The 17,598-nt window shown below is 36.1% G+C and overlaps 2 protein-coding genes across 6 annotated transcripts in view; both read left to right on the forward strand.

Annotated features, from left to right (window-relative positions):
* TANC2 (tetratricopeptide repeat, ankyrin repeat and coiled-coil containing 2) overlaps window positions 1–17,598 on the forward strand; it is a 348,234-nt gene that overhangs the window by 175,458 nt on the left and 155,178 nt on the right. For all 4 annotated transcript variants that reach the window (XM_029212661.1, XM_029212662.1, XM_029212663.1 and 1 more), the window contains one exon: window positions 15,204–15,352. In XM_029212661.1, coding sequence (XP_029068494.1) covers window positions 15,204–15,352 — 149 coding nt within the window. The remainder of the gene's footprint in view (window positions 1–15,203; window positions 15,353–17,598) is intronic.
* Window positions 11,667–12,967, forward strand: LOC114889404 (60S acidic ribosomal protein P1-like). Of its 2 annotated transcripts, XM_029212667.1 has the most exons (2): window positions 12,184–12,254; window positions 12,330–12,967. In XM_029212667.1, the coding sequence occupies exons 1-2, from the start codon at window positions 12,184–12,186 to the stop codon at window positions 12,526–12,528; spliced, it is 270 nt and encodes an 89-aa protein (XP_029068500.1). In that variant the 3' UTR covers window positions 12,529–12,967. The 2 variants fall into 2 exon arrangements, with proteins under 2 accessions (XP_029068499.1, XP_029068500.1); XM_029212666.1 differs by having other exon boundaries at window positions 11,667–12,967.

The raw sequence follows: 17,598 nt of genomic DNA on the forward strand, positions 1-17,598 counted from the left end.
CCCCTGCATCGGCAGGCGGACTCTCAACCACTGCGCCACCAGGGAAGCCCTGTTTATAAGTCTTAAAGTGAAAGAACTCTGGTTAGAATTCATTTGTATACAAGTAAAACTTCCATTACAGTCAAGGGCATAAAATATGGATGCTATCTTCTGGTACCTTACCAGAGCAATGATGCTTATTTTCTTAGTTAAAATTTATTCTATACAATGAATTCTCTAGTACAACAAATGCCTTATCTGGTCCCTAATCAAGCAACATTTTTTATAATGACCCAGATTATATGCTCTCTGCCTTAGAGAGAAGAAAGAATTAAACTATAAGTGAATCATCACAGCATTTCTGTAATGAAAGCTTTTGAATAACAGTTATCCCTAAATCATTTCTTCTTAAATATTCAAACAAGAAGAAAAGAAGGAAAAAAAAAAACACACTAAAATGACCAAAAACACTCATCTGGACAATTTACACATTTTCTCCTTTATGCTTACCACTGTATCCACAGTGCCTAGTGCAGTGACTGACTAATACATAGTAGGTGTTCATTCAGTGTGTGTTCAATGAATGAAATGAACCTAAAAAGTCAGAGGAAGGCAAAATGAAAAAAAAATTTAGTATGTTATAAATATGTGTAAATTACATGGTTTTCTCTCTACTTAGGAATATGTCTTTTTCTAATTTACTACAGAGGGGCCTGTGTGAACAACTGGAACCATGATTTCTTAATCTGTGCTTATAATGTAATTTCACTATGGTGTTGAGAAAGGGGAAGTAGTATTTCTTTCAGTGGTTTTTTTATTTGTGGTATTTCATTTGCTTTAAATTCCTAAATTTTCTCCTTCCATTGATATAAGTCTACCTACAAGGCCAATGTGACTAGCATATGGGAAGGGGCTTAAAGCTTCACTAGATAAGAATTCGGCCATGGCAGCCAGCTGAGGTCAGTCAGCTACGAGTGAGTTGTAATAAATGTAATTAGAGAACATAATCAATGAGTATAAAACAAAGAATGAGGATTTCAGGAAAATATCTGCCAGCCAAATGTGACACATTTATCCTCAAAGGTCAGGAAAAAGAAAATAAATACATGAATAAGCTTAACACTATCCTTTGAGAAACTGAATATATATAACAATGACCAGACCATGTATAAAAATAGAGTTCTGACACCCAATTTGCAGCAGATAGCCTAGGAACCCAACTTACTATCTACAGGTCAGACTTGTAGGAAGTAAGACTACTATCTCTAATAACCAGTCCAGGAAGCCAAAAGTAACTCCTGTAACTATTGGAACTAAATGACCAGGGCTTGATTTTTAACTGACAGCTTCCCTAGTATTTGCCCTCACTTCCAACTTAGGAGTAACCAGAGAAGGCTAAATACACACACCTAGCCAGTCATGTAGGATGCTTCTAGTTAGCCCACCTTCAGCTCTTCTGTGCCAGGTGCCTCCGATCAGGGCATAACCTGAAGCCTCTCCTTTTTTTCCCACGATAAAGCTTTTCAACTCCTCTGCCTGCCTTTAAGTCTCCTCCAGGTGCAAGTGATGGTAGCTGATTCCCTTGCTATAGCAAGCTCTGAATAAATAGCCTTTTCTTGTTCTTATTTGGGTGGTCTTCATTTATTTCCATACCTTTTTTTCACATAACATCATTCCCAGTGACAAAGGCAGATCTTGACATGACTTTGGAGTCTATTAATGCCTTGGTGGTGTATCACTTTCCACATTAACTGATTTTGATTTAGTCATCTCATGGCACTGAAGCTAATGCTGTGTGAGGTAAGCGCTTTTTTAGTATACCAGTATTACAGCTCTTGTCAGACTTCTAAATTAGAATTAACTTACTCTTTTGGTTCTGTACAGTACCCCTAGTTTTACAGCTCTTTTATTAGCCTCATTTTCTTACACCCTTACACCACCTCCATTCCCCTTACCTTTATCCCCAGCTGGAAGAACTCAGAACCAGGTTCCTGCAGTTAAGTTCAAAGGTATTGGAAGTGGCATCTCGTCTTCCACCCCAAATTGTTTCACCTAGGAACACTAAAAAAAAGTTTCCATATATGTCAGTATTTATGGACTTGCCTGAGGAATTTAGAATATAGTCTGTGACTATCTTCCTTTCCTGTTTAAGAATCCTAATGCCAGAACTAAGTAATACCTGAGTGTCTCATCATTGTTTCTCCCAAATTTGGTGTAAAGCAAGCCTCTGATAAACTGCCTCGATATGTCAGTGTTCTATGTGGACATGGAGATTCCCACCCCAACTCTAACTACCTTTATATTATATAAATATGTTTATATACTAGCAGAGCAATACACAAACACAGACTAATACTTGCAAGATACATTTCCAATAACATTTATATAAATGCATTTATGTAAGTATAAAAGAAGGACAGTGAGGTCAGTATATAAAAATCAGGAGTGTTTCTATATTCTAGCAAAGAACAATTGGAAAATTAAATCTAAAAACAACTTCATTTACAATAACATCCAAAATCATGAAATATTTAGGGATAAATTTAACAAAACATGTACACTAAAAATTATAAATAAAACAGTGCTGAGATAAAGATCCAAATAAATGAAGATATCATTTATGGATTAGAAGATTCAGTATTGCTAAAGTAGCAATTTTGATTTACTACAATCCCAAGAAAAAAATGTTTGTAGAAATTTATAAGATTTACATGATTATAAATTTAGAAATTTACATGATTTAAAATTTTTTATAGGAATGCACATGACCTAGAGTGGCCCCAGTGCTTTTTCAAAAGAACAGCAAAGTTAAAGGACTTCCATTATTCTTCAATAAAGGTGTCAGGGAAATGCAGTGGAGAAGTGAACATCAATCCTTACATCATACCGTGCACAAAAGTTAACTTAAAGTACCATAGACCTAAATGTAAGAGCTAGGAGCAAATCTTTGCAATTTTAAGGTAGGCAAAGTTTTCTTGGATAGGACAAAAGAAGTGTGAGCTATAAAAGAAAAAATTTAAAAGTTGGGCTTTATCTAAATTTAAAACTTTTGTTCTTCAAAAGAGACTTTTGAGAAAAGGAAAAGGCAAGCCATAGAACAGGAAAAATATTAGCATACATATGTCTGACAGATTTGTATCCAATATAAAGAACTCTTACAAATAATAAGAAGAGAACCTAATTTTTTAAAGTACAGAAGATTTGGAGAAACATTCACGAATGAAGATATAAGAATGGCCAGTAAATACATGAAAAGGTGTTCAATATCTTTAGCCATCAGAGAAATGCAAAGTGAAACCATGAGATACCTCTGTGCACCCATTGGTATGGCTAAAATCAAAATGGCTCACAATACGAAGCGTTAGCGAGGATATGGAGCAACTAGAACTCTTACACACTACTTGAGAGTGTAAACTGAACAATCTCTTTGGAAACCGGCAATTTCTTACAAAGTTAAATGTTTAAACTTTATAACCCAGCCATTACACAATTTTGTATTTGTCCAAGAGAAGTTAAAATATATATCCACACAAAGACTTTTATAAGAATATTCGTAGCTTCTTCATATATAAAAGCCAAAAAACTATTGTATATGAAACAACCCAGTGTTCATCAGCAGGAAGAAAAGAAAGGTGGTATAGCCATATGAAGGAATACTACTCAGCTATAAAAAGAAACAAACTGTTGAAACATGAATAGATTTCAAAAACCAAACCAAAGAAGCCAGACAAAAGAGAAAATACACTATTTAATTCCAGTTATATAAAATTATAGAAGATATAAACTAAGATAACAGAAAGCAATGGTTTCTGTTTCTGATAATAGAAAACGTGGTTGCCTGTGGCTAGGGTTTGAGAGAGGGTTTGACTTCAAAGGGACCTAAAGAAACTTCTGGGGATGATAGAAATGTTCTATATCTCAATTTTGGTGGTAGTTTCACAGATGTATATATCTGTCAAAATTCATTGAATTGCACACTTTATTGGAATATAATTTATTGTATGTAAATTACATCTTTAAAAAGACAAGATCAATAGGTGAGTAAGAAATAGAATAGAATCCTGGAATAAGATGACAGCTAGAAGTGAGTGGGTATGAAGGTGAGTGGTTGAGAATGAGAGAATGGTTATACTGAACAGAAAATACATGGTAAGAGAAATCACCAGGGTTTCATTTTGGTCTACTAATAAGTTATGGTTGCATTTGAATCAAATTAAGTACCTAAAAAGTAAATGCTCATAATAATGCTGTGTAACAAACCACCCTAAAATTTAGAGCAACCAAAAAATAAGCAGTTTTTTTTAGTCATGGATTTGCAAGTGTGGGTTGGGATGGCTCTGTCTCAGGCTGCAGGTTGGCTGAGCAGCTCTGGGGTTCAAGTTGGGCTCAGGCCTGTGGGTGTTCATTCTGGGGCCCAGGATGAAGGGGCATCCACTGGAGAGAAGCTCTTTCTCCTGGCGGATCACCAGAGCACAAGAACACAAGCCCAACTGCTCAGGCACATTTCAAGCCTCTTCATAACATTCCAAGGTCCAAATAAAGTCACATGGCCAAGCCAAAAACATCTTTCATTGTGTAAAGTTTTAAACCTACCCAAAGAACCTCCCATATACCCACCCCACAGTATCAACAATCATTTCATGTATTTTCTCCCCCTCTTCTTCAGTTATGCCCAAGGGAACTAAGAAGTGTAGGGATATGCTTTCAGGTCAGCCTCTATGAGTAGAGATGGGCTAGTGGTGTTGCTTTGATTCTTGATCACTGGATCACTGGCAGTGACTCTCACAATCAGGAGCTCAGTGTGGGGAGGATGTGGTAAAGCTCCACTTTAGCACTTCCTGCGGCAAACTGCAGAAGCACTGCTTTTGTCGGTCACCCATTTCCAATGTTCATCAGAAAAGGAAAAATTTAGGTTGCCATTTAAGAACTAAGAAATGAAAATATAACCAGGTTTGCTTTGGCAGTTGGGCCAAGCTAATCACAGGTTTTGTAACTCTGTTGGAGAGAAAGCATGGGTTTCTTTATTTGATTAAATGTAGTACAAAGTTCTGAGTCTTGAAATAGATGAGAACAAGCAGTTTATAATTAACAGATCATAAAGGAAAATGTAAACAGCCCGATGAGAAAATACTAAGAGAATGCTGAGAATTAAGAGTCTGTGGAACTGTTCTGTGTGTAGCCTGCCATGTTAGGAATACAGATTAGGGATTTGGATACATTAGCTAATTGTATCCAAGAAATGAATTCATTTCTTGGCACAGTTTTAATCATTGTTTAATCCTTCTGCAGTTTGGCTACTTAGAGTAAAAAATACTTTTTGCAAATGTTGTAAAGTATAAACCATCTCTGAAAAGAAAATTGATGTCATCAAAACACCAAAATATTCTGAAATATTCAGCATTTGCTTTTTTACAGCATCCTATTTCTTGCCTGCATTATATTTCTCAGAGTTTAATTTACTGTGATTCAAATTATCTATTTTCCATTTTTCCCCACGAGACTATAAGCTCCTTAAGGATAGGGACTGTGCCCATTGTTCACAAATGTGATCTAATACCTCACACAGTGCTGGACACACAGAAAGTACTTAGTAAATATTTATTGAATTAATTCATGCTTTCTTGTATTGTCCATGGAGGTTATTCTGCTGGATCCCATTAATAAATAAAATAACCATTTAAACAATTTGTACTTAATAATCACATATTTCCTGGCAAAATAATGAGTCCAGCAGCCAGGCAGCCTGGACTTCAACATTGACTCTGTCACTTGCCTAACTGTGTAACTGTGGGTGAGCAAAAGCTTGATCTGTGTGTGCCTCACTTTTACTATCTGTACAATAAGGAAGGTGTTGTGAAGATTGAATGATTTAATACATGTAAAGCACTTAGAAAAGTACCAGACAGTAATGCCTCAATAAGTTATTATTACTACTAGTACAACTATCAATATTATTATTCCAGAAATAAACTTAAAACACTCTTTTAAAACAATACTAAATATGCTATATTACTCAGTTTTGATCTCAGAATTCTGTATTTGTGTTGAACTGGTAAGTCTTACAGAATTTGAATCTGAAAATTGCTCCTCCCTCTGCTCTTTTTCCTTAATAACTCTACTGTTAAAAAATCAAACAAGTATGGCCTCCTGCAAAAAACCTTCTTTCCTCCTTTTCTTCCTCCATCTTTCCAGAACAAGTTTAATTTTTTCTTTCTCTGTGCTCTCTACTACTTCCTTTAATTTACAAAATACTTCATGTATATATACTGGCTTCTCTCTATCCTTAGGTCATTGCTCCACTTTAAGTTAACCGATGTAAGAGGGGAGTGGTCAGATATTTTTTTATTTTACACTCAATTTTTAATTATATATAGCATTAGTTAGTTTTTCATAGCTTTAGACTCCTTTCTTGGAGGAAAAAAAGGTATTGTGAATATTGTTTCATTCTCAAACCCAGTGTCCTATGTCCTTAATACATTTTCTGTAAGTTTTGAAAATTAAAATATAACATAATTACAGAAAGGTATACAAATAATAATTATACAGCTCTGTGAAATTTTCAGAAGTGAACACACTTGTATAACCACTACCTAAATCAAGACATAGAACACTACCGGCACCTCAGAACCTCTCCTCATGTTTCCTCTGCATCATAATCCATTCCCTCTAAGCTTGACCACTGTTCCGACTGCATTATCAATGATTTCTTTTACCAGTTTTCAAACTTTATATAAACGAAGTCATTTCGTATGTACTTCTTTGAGTCTGTCTTCTTTTGTTTAGTAGTATGTTTGTGAGATTCTCTTTCATTGCTGTCATATTTCATTGTATGTCTACTGTTAATGGACATTTTCAACTTTGGCTATTATGAACAACTCTATGAATGTTTGTTACATCTATTTTGATGCCCCTACATATACTTTTCCTTTCGGTATATACCTAGTAGTAGACTTGCTGGGTCATGGGGTTTCAGTCCCCAGTCTAAATTTTTTTCCAGATTTGATGCTACCAGTTTACATTCACACCGGTACAACAGGATTTAACTGTCCTTTTACCCCGTATTATCAGGTGTTTTTGGTTTGTTTCTTTTGTGTGCTATCCTGCACTACACATACGTAGTGGTATCTCATTGTGGTTTTGATTTTCATTTCCGTACAATGTTGAACATTTTGTATAAAACAGGAGTTTTGTAAATTCCCGTGTGGAATTTCTTTTGTTCATCTTTTAATCGTATTGTCTTTATTTTTCTTATTGATTTGTACGAGTTCTTTGTATATTCTAAATACAAGTCCTTTGTTGGATGTATGAACTAAAGATATTTTTCCCACTCTATGGCTTGCCTTTTTACTGTTTTGTTTTGTTTTGTTTTTTTGCGGTACGCGGGCCTCTCACTGTTGTGGCCTCTCCCGTTGCGGAGCACAGGCTCCGGACGCGCAGGCTCAGTGGCCATGGCTCACGGGCCCAGCCGCTCCGCGGCATGTGGGATCTTCCCATACTGGGACACGAACCCGTATCCCCTGCATCAGCAGGCGGACTCTCAACCACTGCACCACCAGGGAAGCCCCTTTTTACTGTTTTAATGGAGTCTTTGGTGAACAGAAGTTTTTCTCATTAATAAACTTACCCATCTTTTCTTTTTTGTGTTCTGTTTAAGAAATCTTTGCCTAGTCCTAGTTCATGAAGTTATTCTATTAGGCTATCTTCCAGAAAATGTATTATCTTTCGTATTTGGGTCTTTTATCCACCTGGAATTGATTTTTGTTTATGGGGTGAGGTTGGGACAGGTTTCATTTTTATTCTTACATACTGATCCGTCACCAGTGATTGAAAATGCCATTTGATTACTAAAATATTGCAATGGCATCTCTGTCCAAATAAGGTGATTATACATGTATAGATATGTTTCTGGATTCTTTATTCTGTTCTCCTGGTCATTTTATCTATGCTTGTACCAATCATACTCTGTCTTAATTACTTTAGCATTAGATTAAACCTTGATATTAAGTAATAGCAGTCATTCTTCTTCACATTTTCTTTACTATTCCTAGACCTTTCCATTCCCATGTGAATTTTAAATCCTTTATTTTTTTTAATGTTTAATAATAATTCCTATTAACTTTAATGAAAGCTTTTCAAAATTACAAAATCCATTAAAATAGTTCATCATACTAATAGCTGTAAGAGAAATAAAAACAACTAGTTTTCTTCATAGAGGCTAAAAAAGGCATTTGATAAACATTCAATAACCACTTCTGCTGTGGAAAAAATATCCAAGCATAAGAATCCTTTAGTTTTACGGTGCTGTATTCCTCATTCAGTATTCTGGGAGCAAAGCCTATTGCATAAACACACTGCTCCCAAATAGCCAAGATAAATTTCAAGAGTTTTAATCAACATAATGTATGAATGATATGATTTATTTTGTGTATAATAGTGTCACGGTGATTATTTTCCAACAACCTACCAGCCATCTTGTTTTGTTGTGTATCATACTCCAAATTCATCATTATTAAAGGAGTCACAGTAGAATTCCACTCAAGAAAAGTACTGTCTTTGTTTAGGGACATAACTTAATTGGGCGTGTTTGGTTATGAAGATGACACCTTCTTCACATCGCCTGGATGGTCATGGATGAGACAGAAAGATAGGTAAAATATTTGGTATGAGGATTTAAGAGGAATTTCGAGAGTTTTGAACAAATACCCTGGGCAGAGGGGAGGTAGGAAGTGATGCCCAGCAAAATGGTGAGAGACTGGAATCAAGGATGACAGTAGAGCTTAGGGGTTAAGAGCCTGAGTTCTAGATCCAGATTTCCTGGATCAGCTACTTATTAGCTTATGAATTTGGGTAAGTTACTCATCCCTCTGTGCTTCACTTTCTTTATTCATAAAAAGGGGATATATGTGCCTACCTCATAGGGTGGTTATGATCATTAAAAGAGTTAATGTATATAAAGTACTTAGAAACAGTACCTGGCATATAATTAATCCCCATATGTGCTAGCTGTTATTATAATTAATAAAAGATAATCTGAAAATTTGAGATACATCATATTTTTTAGTTTCATTTAATTGTTCTGTGCCATGATATAATCCCCCACCCTTAACAAGCACACTGTAACCCCAGTAAAGTCCTGTCCACACACCACCATAAGACTAAGATTCATTGAAGACTGAAAAGATTACAGCAGAATCTAGTAGTGCAGAAAACAGACCCTACACTCAGGAAAGAAGTATCCCAAAGACTAAAAATTCATTGTAAGTTAGAAATTGAAGTAATTTTAAGAATCCATGGAAGTAACAGGTTGGACACTGGTTTTCCTACTGATTGTGTGTTAAGAGTTCATCCAATTTGACAGATTTTAAAGGATAAGGTGATTCTAGCTGTTTCAGGGTTTCTCAACCTCAATACTATTTAATGACTTTCGGGGCTAGATAATCCTTTATTGTGGAGAGCTGTCTTGTGTATTGTAGGATGTTTGGCAGAGTCCCTGGCCTCTACCTACTAGATGCCAGTAGCAGCACCGCTCCCTGCAGTGTGACAACCAGAAATATCTCCACTCATTGCCAAATGTTCCCTGGGGGGCAAAATTGTCACCAGTTGAGAACTGCTAAGTTATTTAAAAGAAACTTCCCCGCATAGAGTTTTTTCCTCAAGTTCCAAACATTCACAAACAGAGAATAAAATAATGCACCACTATGTAGTCATTTCCTAGCTTCAATAATTTTGACAACTTTGTTTTATCTATATCTTCTCCATTTTTTTCTGTAGTAATTTCAGCAAAACCTGGTCATTATATCATTTCTCCCATAAATACTTTAATGTATATAAAGTATATGAGCTTGTGGACTTCTTAAAAATAATAAATATTAGTATCTTTTTAAGAAACTAATATTTAGGGGAAAAAAAGCACTTAAGAGAAATAGAGTGATATAATAAGACTAAGAGTAACATGAGTATAAGAGCCTAGAAGAAAAAGGAAGAGTTTGGTTTCTTTTCCCCTAGCCTCTTTCTTAAGTGAGTAACATTTGGACTTTTGCAAATAATGCATGAAATTATAATATAATTATAGCCTCTTGCCTGCCATTTGTATATAGTGTAGTAGTATGTTGTGAAATTTAAAGAGGTCAGGGACTTTTACATTTTATTATAGATGTCTTCAGAATTACATTTAGCATTTTAACCTGAAACTGTTTACTTCAAATTTCATATGCTATAAATATTCTTGTTATCATAGTAGACTTTGATAAATTTTAATAATATTAAATAGTTGACTCAGTAGTTTAGAAATTCTACACACTGTGGTAACGAAATGAAAAATTCTTCATAGCAAGGGTTTAAAGGTGGAAATTTGCTTGAATGACGGATAGGGGATTTGTGTGTTTTTAATTGAAGTATAGTTGATTTACAGTCTTGTGTAAGCTTCAGGTGTACAGCATAATGGTTCAGTATTTTTGCAGATTATATTCCATTATAGATTATTACAAGATAATGGATATAATTCCCTGTGCTATATAGTATACCCTTGGTGCTCATCTACTTATATATAGTAGTTTGTATCTGTTAATCTCATACCCCTAATTTGTCCCTCCACCCTTCCCTCTCCCCTTTGGTAACCACAGGTTTGTTTTCTATCTCTGTAACTCTGTTTCTGTTTTGTATATACATTCATTTGTATTATTTTTTAGATTTACGGTACTTGTTTTGAAGATGCATTTGCATGCATTTGTAACACAGCTTTTTCCTGAGATTTTATATTAGAGTATCATAGTTGGGCAGAGGTAGAGAGATAAGGAACTGTCTATAATGTTGGACATTATAGAGGTAATAAAGCCCCTGGGATATCTTTCTGGTCTGTGGCAGAGAAATCCGTTTTTGTTGCCTCTTGCAGAGAAGTAGGGAAGGGAATATAGATCCTGTTTTTCTACTCTGGCGTAATTTCAATGAGAATTCTTTTTTTTTTTTTTTTTTTTAATGGGACTTTAACGCTGGTAGAATTAGGTTTGAATGCCAGTCTAGGCACTTTCTTTTTTAATTAATTAATTTATTTATTTATTATTTATTTTGTCTGCATTGGGCCTTTGTTGCTGTGCATGGGCTTTCTCTAGTTGTGGCGAGCAGGGGCTACTCTTCATTGTGGTGCACGGGCTTCTCATTGTGGTGGCTTCTCTTGTTGCGGAGCACAGGCTCTAGGCGCGAGGGCTTCAGTAGTTGTGGCACATGGGCTCAGTAATTGTGGCTCGTGGGCTCAGTAGTTGTGGCTCGCAGGTTCTAGAGCGCAGGCTCAGTAGTTGTGGTGTGCAAGCCTAGTTACTCCATGGCATCTGGGATCTTCCCAGACCAGGGCTTGAACCCATATCCCCTGCAGTGGCAGGCGGATTCTTAACCACTGTGCCACCAGGGAAGTCCTCAGTGAGAATTCTATATAGATTTTCCACAGATGGAGCACTTGAGTTCAATAATACTATACAAGGATACACCTGTAGTCCCTTCCTCTGACCTGCAGCTTGTGACTTTAGTAGAGAAGTTAAGATAAATGTTAAATTGAATAATAAGAACATAAACCTCACTTTCTTGCCATTAGGAGTGATTTAATGTGTAATGCTGAATATCCTAAAAAATTAAGCTATTATATTTTAGCATCAAACCATATGATACTCTAGTTAATGCTTGCTATGGTGAAAGGACATATCTGACTCCAAAAAAAAAAAAAAAAGATTTTTGTAATATCCTATATAGGATACGTGCTACTGTGGATTGTTAACAGGTTAGACTGAATGCATCTGAACATAAAACAAAATCTGAAAAAATGTTGAAATGAATCAAGTTAATGTAAAGAGATAATTCAGTTTAGGTAAATTAGTTCTGCCTCACATTTAAAATAGATCATCTTGAGTTCCCTGGCTATTTTTTATGTCTATAAATTTCTATAAATTCTCTATTTGGAAATAAATTGAGCCCAAGGAAAGACCTCATACTGACATTATTCAGCATCCCTCAGTGAAAAGGTTTGAAAAAGAATAATTCCTGTAGTTGGTAACCACTGAAAAATAGCCTAAATAGAAAGAAAATTACGCTTTCCTCAGCTGCCGCTAAGGTGCTCGGTCCTTCTGAGGAAGCTGAGACCGCATTGGGGTGTAGGCCCTCACTTCATCTGGCGACTGCACCATGCCCGGCAGCCCCTGTCTAGCACTCGCCCGCACCATGGCCTCCGACTCAGCGCTCACCTGCATCTACTCGGCCCTCATCCTGTCCGACAATGAGGTGACAGTCACCGAGGATAAGATCAATGCCCTCATTAAAGCAGCCAGTGTAAATGTTGAACTTTTCTGGCCAGGCTTGTTTGCAAAGGCTTTGGCCAGTGTCAACATCGGGAGCCTCATCTGCAACGTGGGGGCAGGTGGACCTGCCCCAGCATCTGGGGCTGCCCCGGCAGGAGGTCCCGCCCCCTCCCCCACTGCTGCCCCAGCTGAGGAGAAGAAAGTGGAAGCAAAGAGAGAAGAAGCTGAAGAGTCTGACGATGACGTGGGCTTTGGTCTTTTTGACTAAACCTCTTTAGTAACACGTTCAATAAAAAGCTGAGCTCTTAAAAAAGAAAAAAGAAAATTGCGTTAAAAGCTGATTGTATGGGAAGAGTGTAGCAGTCAGGAAGCACAGGATTAAAATGAATGCCAGAGATCAGGAATTTTAGGGGTCTAAATTCCAGGGCAAAAAAATGAACCTGAATGGGGTTTCTTTTTGGAGTGATGAAAGTATTCTGGAATTAGAAAGTGGTGATGGTTCCATAAACTTATGAAGAGACTAAAGCCATTGAGCTGTATACTTTAAGAGGATAGAGTTTATGGTATATGAATTATTTTGAAAAAATGACCCTGACTGTGGGGGAAATGATAGCTCAGGGCCATCTGGCATAGGGTAGGAACCCAACCAGAGTGAGTAGTGCACCTGTGTGCAGGGTGGCAGGGAGCAGCGGTGAGATTTGTTACGTGTAGGGGGATAGATTAAATAAGTATAGTATTAAATAAGGAAAACAAGAACCAGATTTTTCACTATTGGAGAACAGAGTTATAACTTTGGAAAGGAAGAAGTCTAGAATTAACCCTATGGTATTGAATTGGAATTGGAGCATCTTTGTGAACATTTAGTGTATGTTTGTATATGGATTTACAAATAAAAATGAATATAGAGTTGTGTGTATATGTATATAAGTGTATGAGCATACTGCCTAACTCTGTCGACGGAGTGGACCTGGGGGGCAGTGACATCCTGATCGCAATGAGCATACCTGATATTCTAAATACCTTTCCCCACTAAAAAAAAAAAACCAAAAAACAAAAAACCAACTCTTCTTGGGAAAAGGACTGATTCTAGGGCTAGGGCAGGGAAAGTACAAGATGAGCCCGGAACATCTGATGCCAGAAAGCAAAGAAGTGCTCAGAAAATGACAGGGATATATCAGAAGGTTACAGGAGCCAAATTGAAAGGGCTTACGTGGCCAACTTTGGGACAATTTGAGCATCAAAATAAATAATAATAGTAACAGGTTATAACTCATTGAGTAAGAATGGAGTCTTTGAGTTCAGATAGGTAGGTAGATAGGTAAAGGAAAAGAAACTAAACTATAGAAGAGTGATGGATTTAGAAAATATCACTGTTTGGCAAGCATGATAGTAATTCTACCAAGAAACATTAATGGATGCTAAAAATAGTGGGCAAAAGTTTATTGAGGAGAGATTCAGACTGCTACTTGTACACCAATGTTCATACTATCATTATTCATAATATCTAATAGATGGAAACAGCTCAAGTGTCCAACTTGATGGACAGATGAATAGATAAACTAAATGTGGTATGTACATAAAATGGAGTCAGTCATAAAAAGGAGTGAAATTCTGATGCATGATCTAACATGGGATGAACCTTGAAAATTTGCGAAGTGAGATAAGTTAGACATAAAAGGACAAATACTGTGTGATTCCACTTATATGGGGTACCTAGAATAAGTAAATTCATAGAGACAGAAAGTAGAATAGAGGTTACTAGGGCTAGTAAGAGGGGAGATTGGGGAGTTTTATTTAGTGGATACAGAATTTCTCTGGGGGATGATTAAAAAGTTCTGAAAATGGAGATGGTTGCACAACATTGTGAACGTACTTAATGCCACTGAATTGTACACTTAAAAATGGTTAAAATGGCAAATTTTGTTATGTGTATTTTTATCACAAAAATTTTTTTTAATTTAAAAGTTTGTTGAAGAATGGGATACTCACATACTTTCAAAGTATCCCCCCATTACATACTTATTAATTACAAAGAGAAAGAGTATAATTTTAGAGTGGAAATATCTGGCAAACACTGCCATAACCAAGTGATCAAACTTAACACAGCATTGCTTTTGCAATAGTTCTGCCAAAAATGCATAACCTGGATTAAGTCATGAGATAACTTCAAATTGAGGGACACTGTGCAAAATAGCTGGCCTGTAAGCTTCAAAAGTGTCAAGATCATGAAAGTTAAGATGAGATTAAAGGAGTCAAAGAGAACTAAGAACTCAGTGCAGTTGCTTAATCCTGAATTGGATCTTTTTGCTAGAAATGACATTACTGGATAAATATCAAAACTTAAATGGGGTCTGTGGATGAGATCATAATAATGTAAAATGTTAGGTTCCTGATTTCTCTGCTAGTACTGTGGTTATGTAAGAGAATTGCTTGTTTATAGGAAATGCATACTGTCTGGGCATGATGGGATATCATGTCTATATTTTCAAATGGTTAAGGAAAAAAATGTTCTTTGTACTATTCTTGAAACTTTTTTGTAAGTTTGAACTGATTTTAAAATAAAAAAGGATATTTACATGAACTGTAAGGAAAAAAAAAGATAAAAGAACCTGAATGAAGGTGGTGATTATGGCCAGGACTAGATCCCAAGACTAGGACTTGTATTGGAAGGCTAACTGCCAAAGAAATGGGAAACTTCTATTCAGTGAGTTACAAAAACATTCTCTCAAATTCAAGGGTTTCAAGTAAATATATTGAGGATTCTGAGTAGACTATCAATTATAATATGTAACAGTGGAAAAATCAGCTTCTAGTCAAGGACCTAGTAATTTTGCATTTAGAATGTGAAAACAAAGGAAATGACCAAACTGAATGTAAAAATAGTTGCAAAACTGGCCATTTTATTTTGATAGATTCAGGTGTTTCAATGTCTTCCTGTTATAGGTGATGCTGAACAAGAACTTGGTCCCCCTCCATCTGTAGATGAGGCAGCAAACACACTCATGACTCGTCTGGGTTTCCTCCTTGGAGAGAAAGTCACGGAAGTTCAGACAGGTGACCAATACAACATGGAAGTACAGGATGAAAATCAGGTAAACTGCTTCCTATCAACTTAGTGAAACATGGGATGAAACATCCTTTTATAACCAGGAAAGGAAAAATGTTGCAGGGTGTCAGTGTTCTGAGAAGAATAATCCCAAGTATAGAGTGCCTTTTGAGGCCTGGAGATATAACTTAATTTTCCATAATCACTATATTTCTTCAGTTTATAGAACGTCTTTTAGTTTCCTTCTTAAGTTTAAAAAGCCACTTTAAGGTTTTGACTTATTTATTGAATGAATGAGGAAATAAATAAGTAAATAAGCCAACAAACAAAATAGACATATATATGAGCACCGCACCCCCAAATTGCAGAATACATATTGTTTTCAGGTACACATGGATTATTTGCCAAATTGACTATATGCTGATCCATTGAACAGATCTCAACAAATGTCAAAAGATTTCAACTACTGTGACCATAGTAGAATTAATCAATTATAAAATAACATAGAAAATGATAGCTAAAAGATAACTCAGAAAATCAAAATCCCCAAGTGTTGGGATATTAATATACTCCTAAGTAGCCTTTAAGTCAGAAAATCACAAGAAATTGGAAAATATTTTAAACGGAAATAATAAAAAATGAAATATAATAAAACTTGTAGTATATAAAATATGCTTTAAAAAACTTTAGTTTTGGATACATATATTAGAAAAGCAGAAAATCCAAAAAATTAATGATCTAGATATTTATCTCAGAAAGTTAAAAATATTAGCAATTGGAAAAAATTATTATTTCATAGACTTTTTTCTTTTGTCTATTCCATTCTTTTCAGTTAAAATGTAGCAAAAGAAGTATTAGATTCATTTATGCGGTCTTAATCTTTAAAACGAACGTCCGGTAGTGAACCATTTTACTCAGAAGATGACAAATTAAATTCAAATTGCGTATTCTCAGTAATGTTGGTGAAGATTCTATGTCATATGTTAGCTTCACCATAAAGTGTACAAGGATTATTTGAATATATTTGTCGATCATGTGGTTAATGCTCAGATGTTCCAGAGCTCTCTCCTCAGACTTTTCCTTTCTTTATATTCTCACTCCTAAGGTCATTGGTTTTGCTGGCTGCACATTCTGATCATGTGGGCAGTTTCTGTAAAATTCAAATACCTGGAGATTCTAATCAGATTGAAACTCTTCCATTCTTATGTCTTTAAATACTGTCTTAACTCCTAAACTGTCTCTAGCCCTGCCTTTCCCCTTAACTCTAGATCTGTATTTTTAGCTGCCTACACTACCTTTTCTACCTATGTGTCCAAGGTACATCTCAAATTTAACATGTCAAAAAACTGAACTCTTGCATTTTTCCCCAGAACCTGCTCCTTCTACTGAGTTTCCTGTCTGAATAGGTGGCATCACCTACAGGCATAAGACAAAAGCACTGGAGTCATTCTTGGCTTTACTCTGTCACACTCTACATTCACTCTTTCAGCAAATTATGTAGGCTTTGTCTTCAGAATGTATGCTAAATCTGATCCCTTTTCATTACTTCCACTGGTACACCGAAATCCAGGTCACTGTCATCTCTTGCCTGGGCTAGTGCAATAGCTCCTAGAATGTAAGGCTAGAAGGCTGGAACTTTTGCCTGTTCTATTTACGGCTGTATCCTCTGCACCTAGAACAATGTCTACTATTAGTAGGTGCTCAATAAATATTTACTGTCTAGAATAAATGGCCTCCTAATAGGGCTCTGCTTCCACTCTTGCCCCCTGTAGTCTGTTTACACAGAAGCCAGCGTGATCCTTGAAAATGTGAACCTGGTCCTTTGACTTCTCTTCTCTCAATCTCCCACAGTATTCCCCCACATTTAACATTAAATCTGAAATCTTTACCATGACCAGCAAGGGGCTACCTGATCTGACCCCTCGCTGCCTCTCCTACATCATTTCCTACCCCTCTCCCTTTCACCTGCAGCTCGCCAGCAACACTGGCCTTCCTGTCATTCCTCAAACACATAAAACATTCATTTATACTGGAATGTTCTTCCCACATAACTCACTTCCTTACTTTATCCAGTGCTCTGCTCAAATGTTACCTCCTCCGAGAGGCCTCTTCCTTAATTACTTTATCTAATAGCACCTGCCCATCACTGTATCCCCTTATCCTGGCACTTTATTTTTTTTATAGCTCTTATTAATTTATTACATTATATATTTAGTTGTGGGGGGATTGTGTATATCATACAAGAATGTAAGCTTCATGGTGATAGGGATTTTTTTTTTAACTAATTTACAT

Source organism: Monodon monoceros, unplaced genomic scaffold (assembly GCF_005190385.1).
Source record: "Monodon monoceros isolate NGI ecotype Baffin Bay Population unplaced genomic scaffold, NGI_Narwhal_1 Super_Scaffold_9, whole genome shotgun sequence".
Lineage (NCBI taxonomy): Eukaryota > Metazoa > Chordata > Mammalia > Artiodactyla > Monodontidae > Monodon > Monodon monoceros.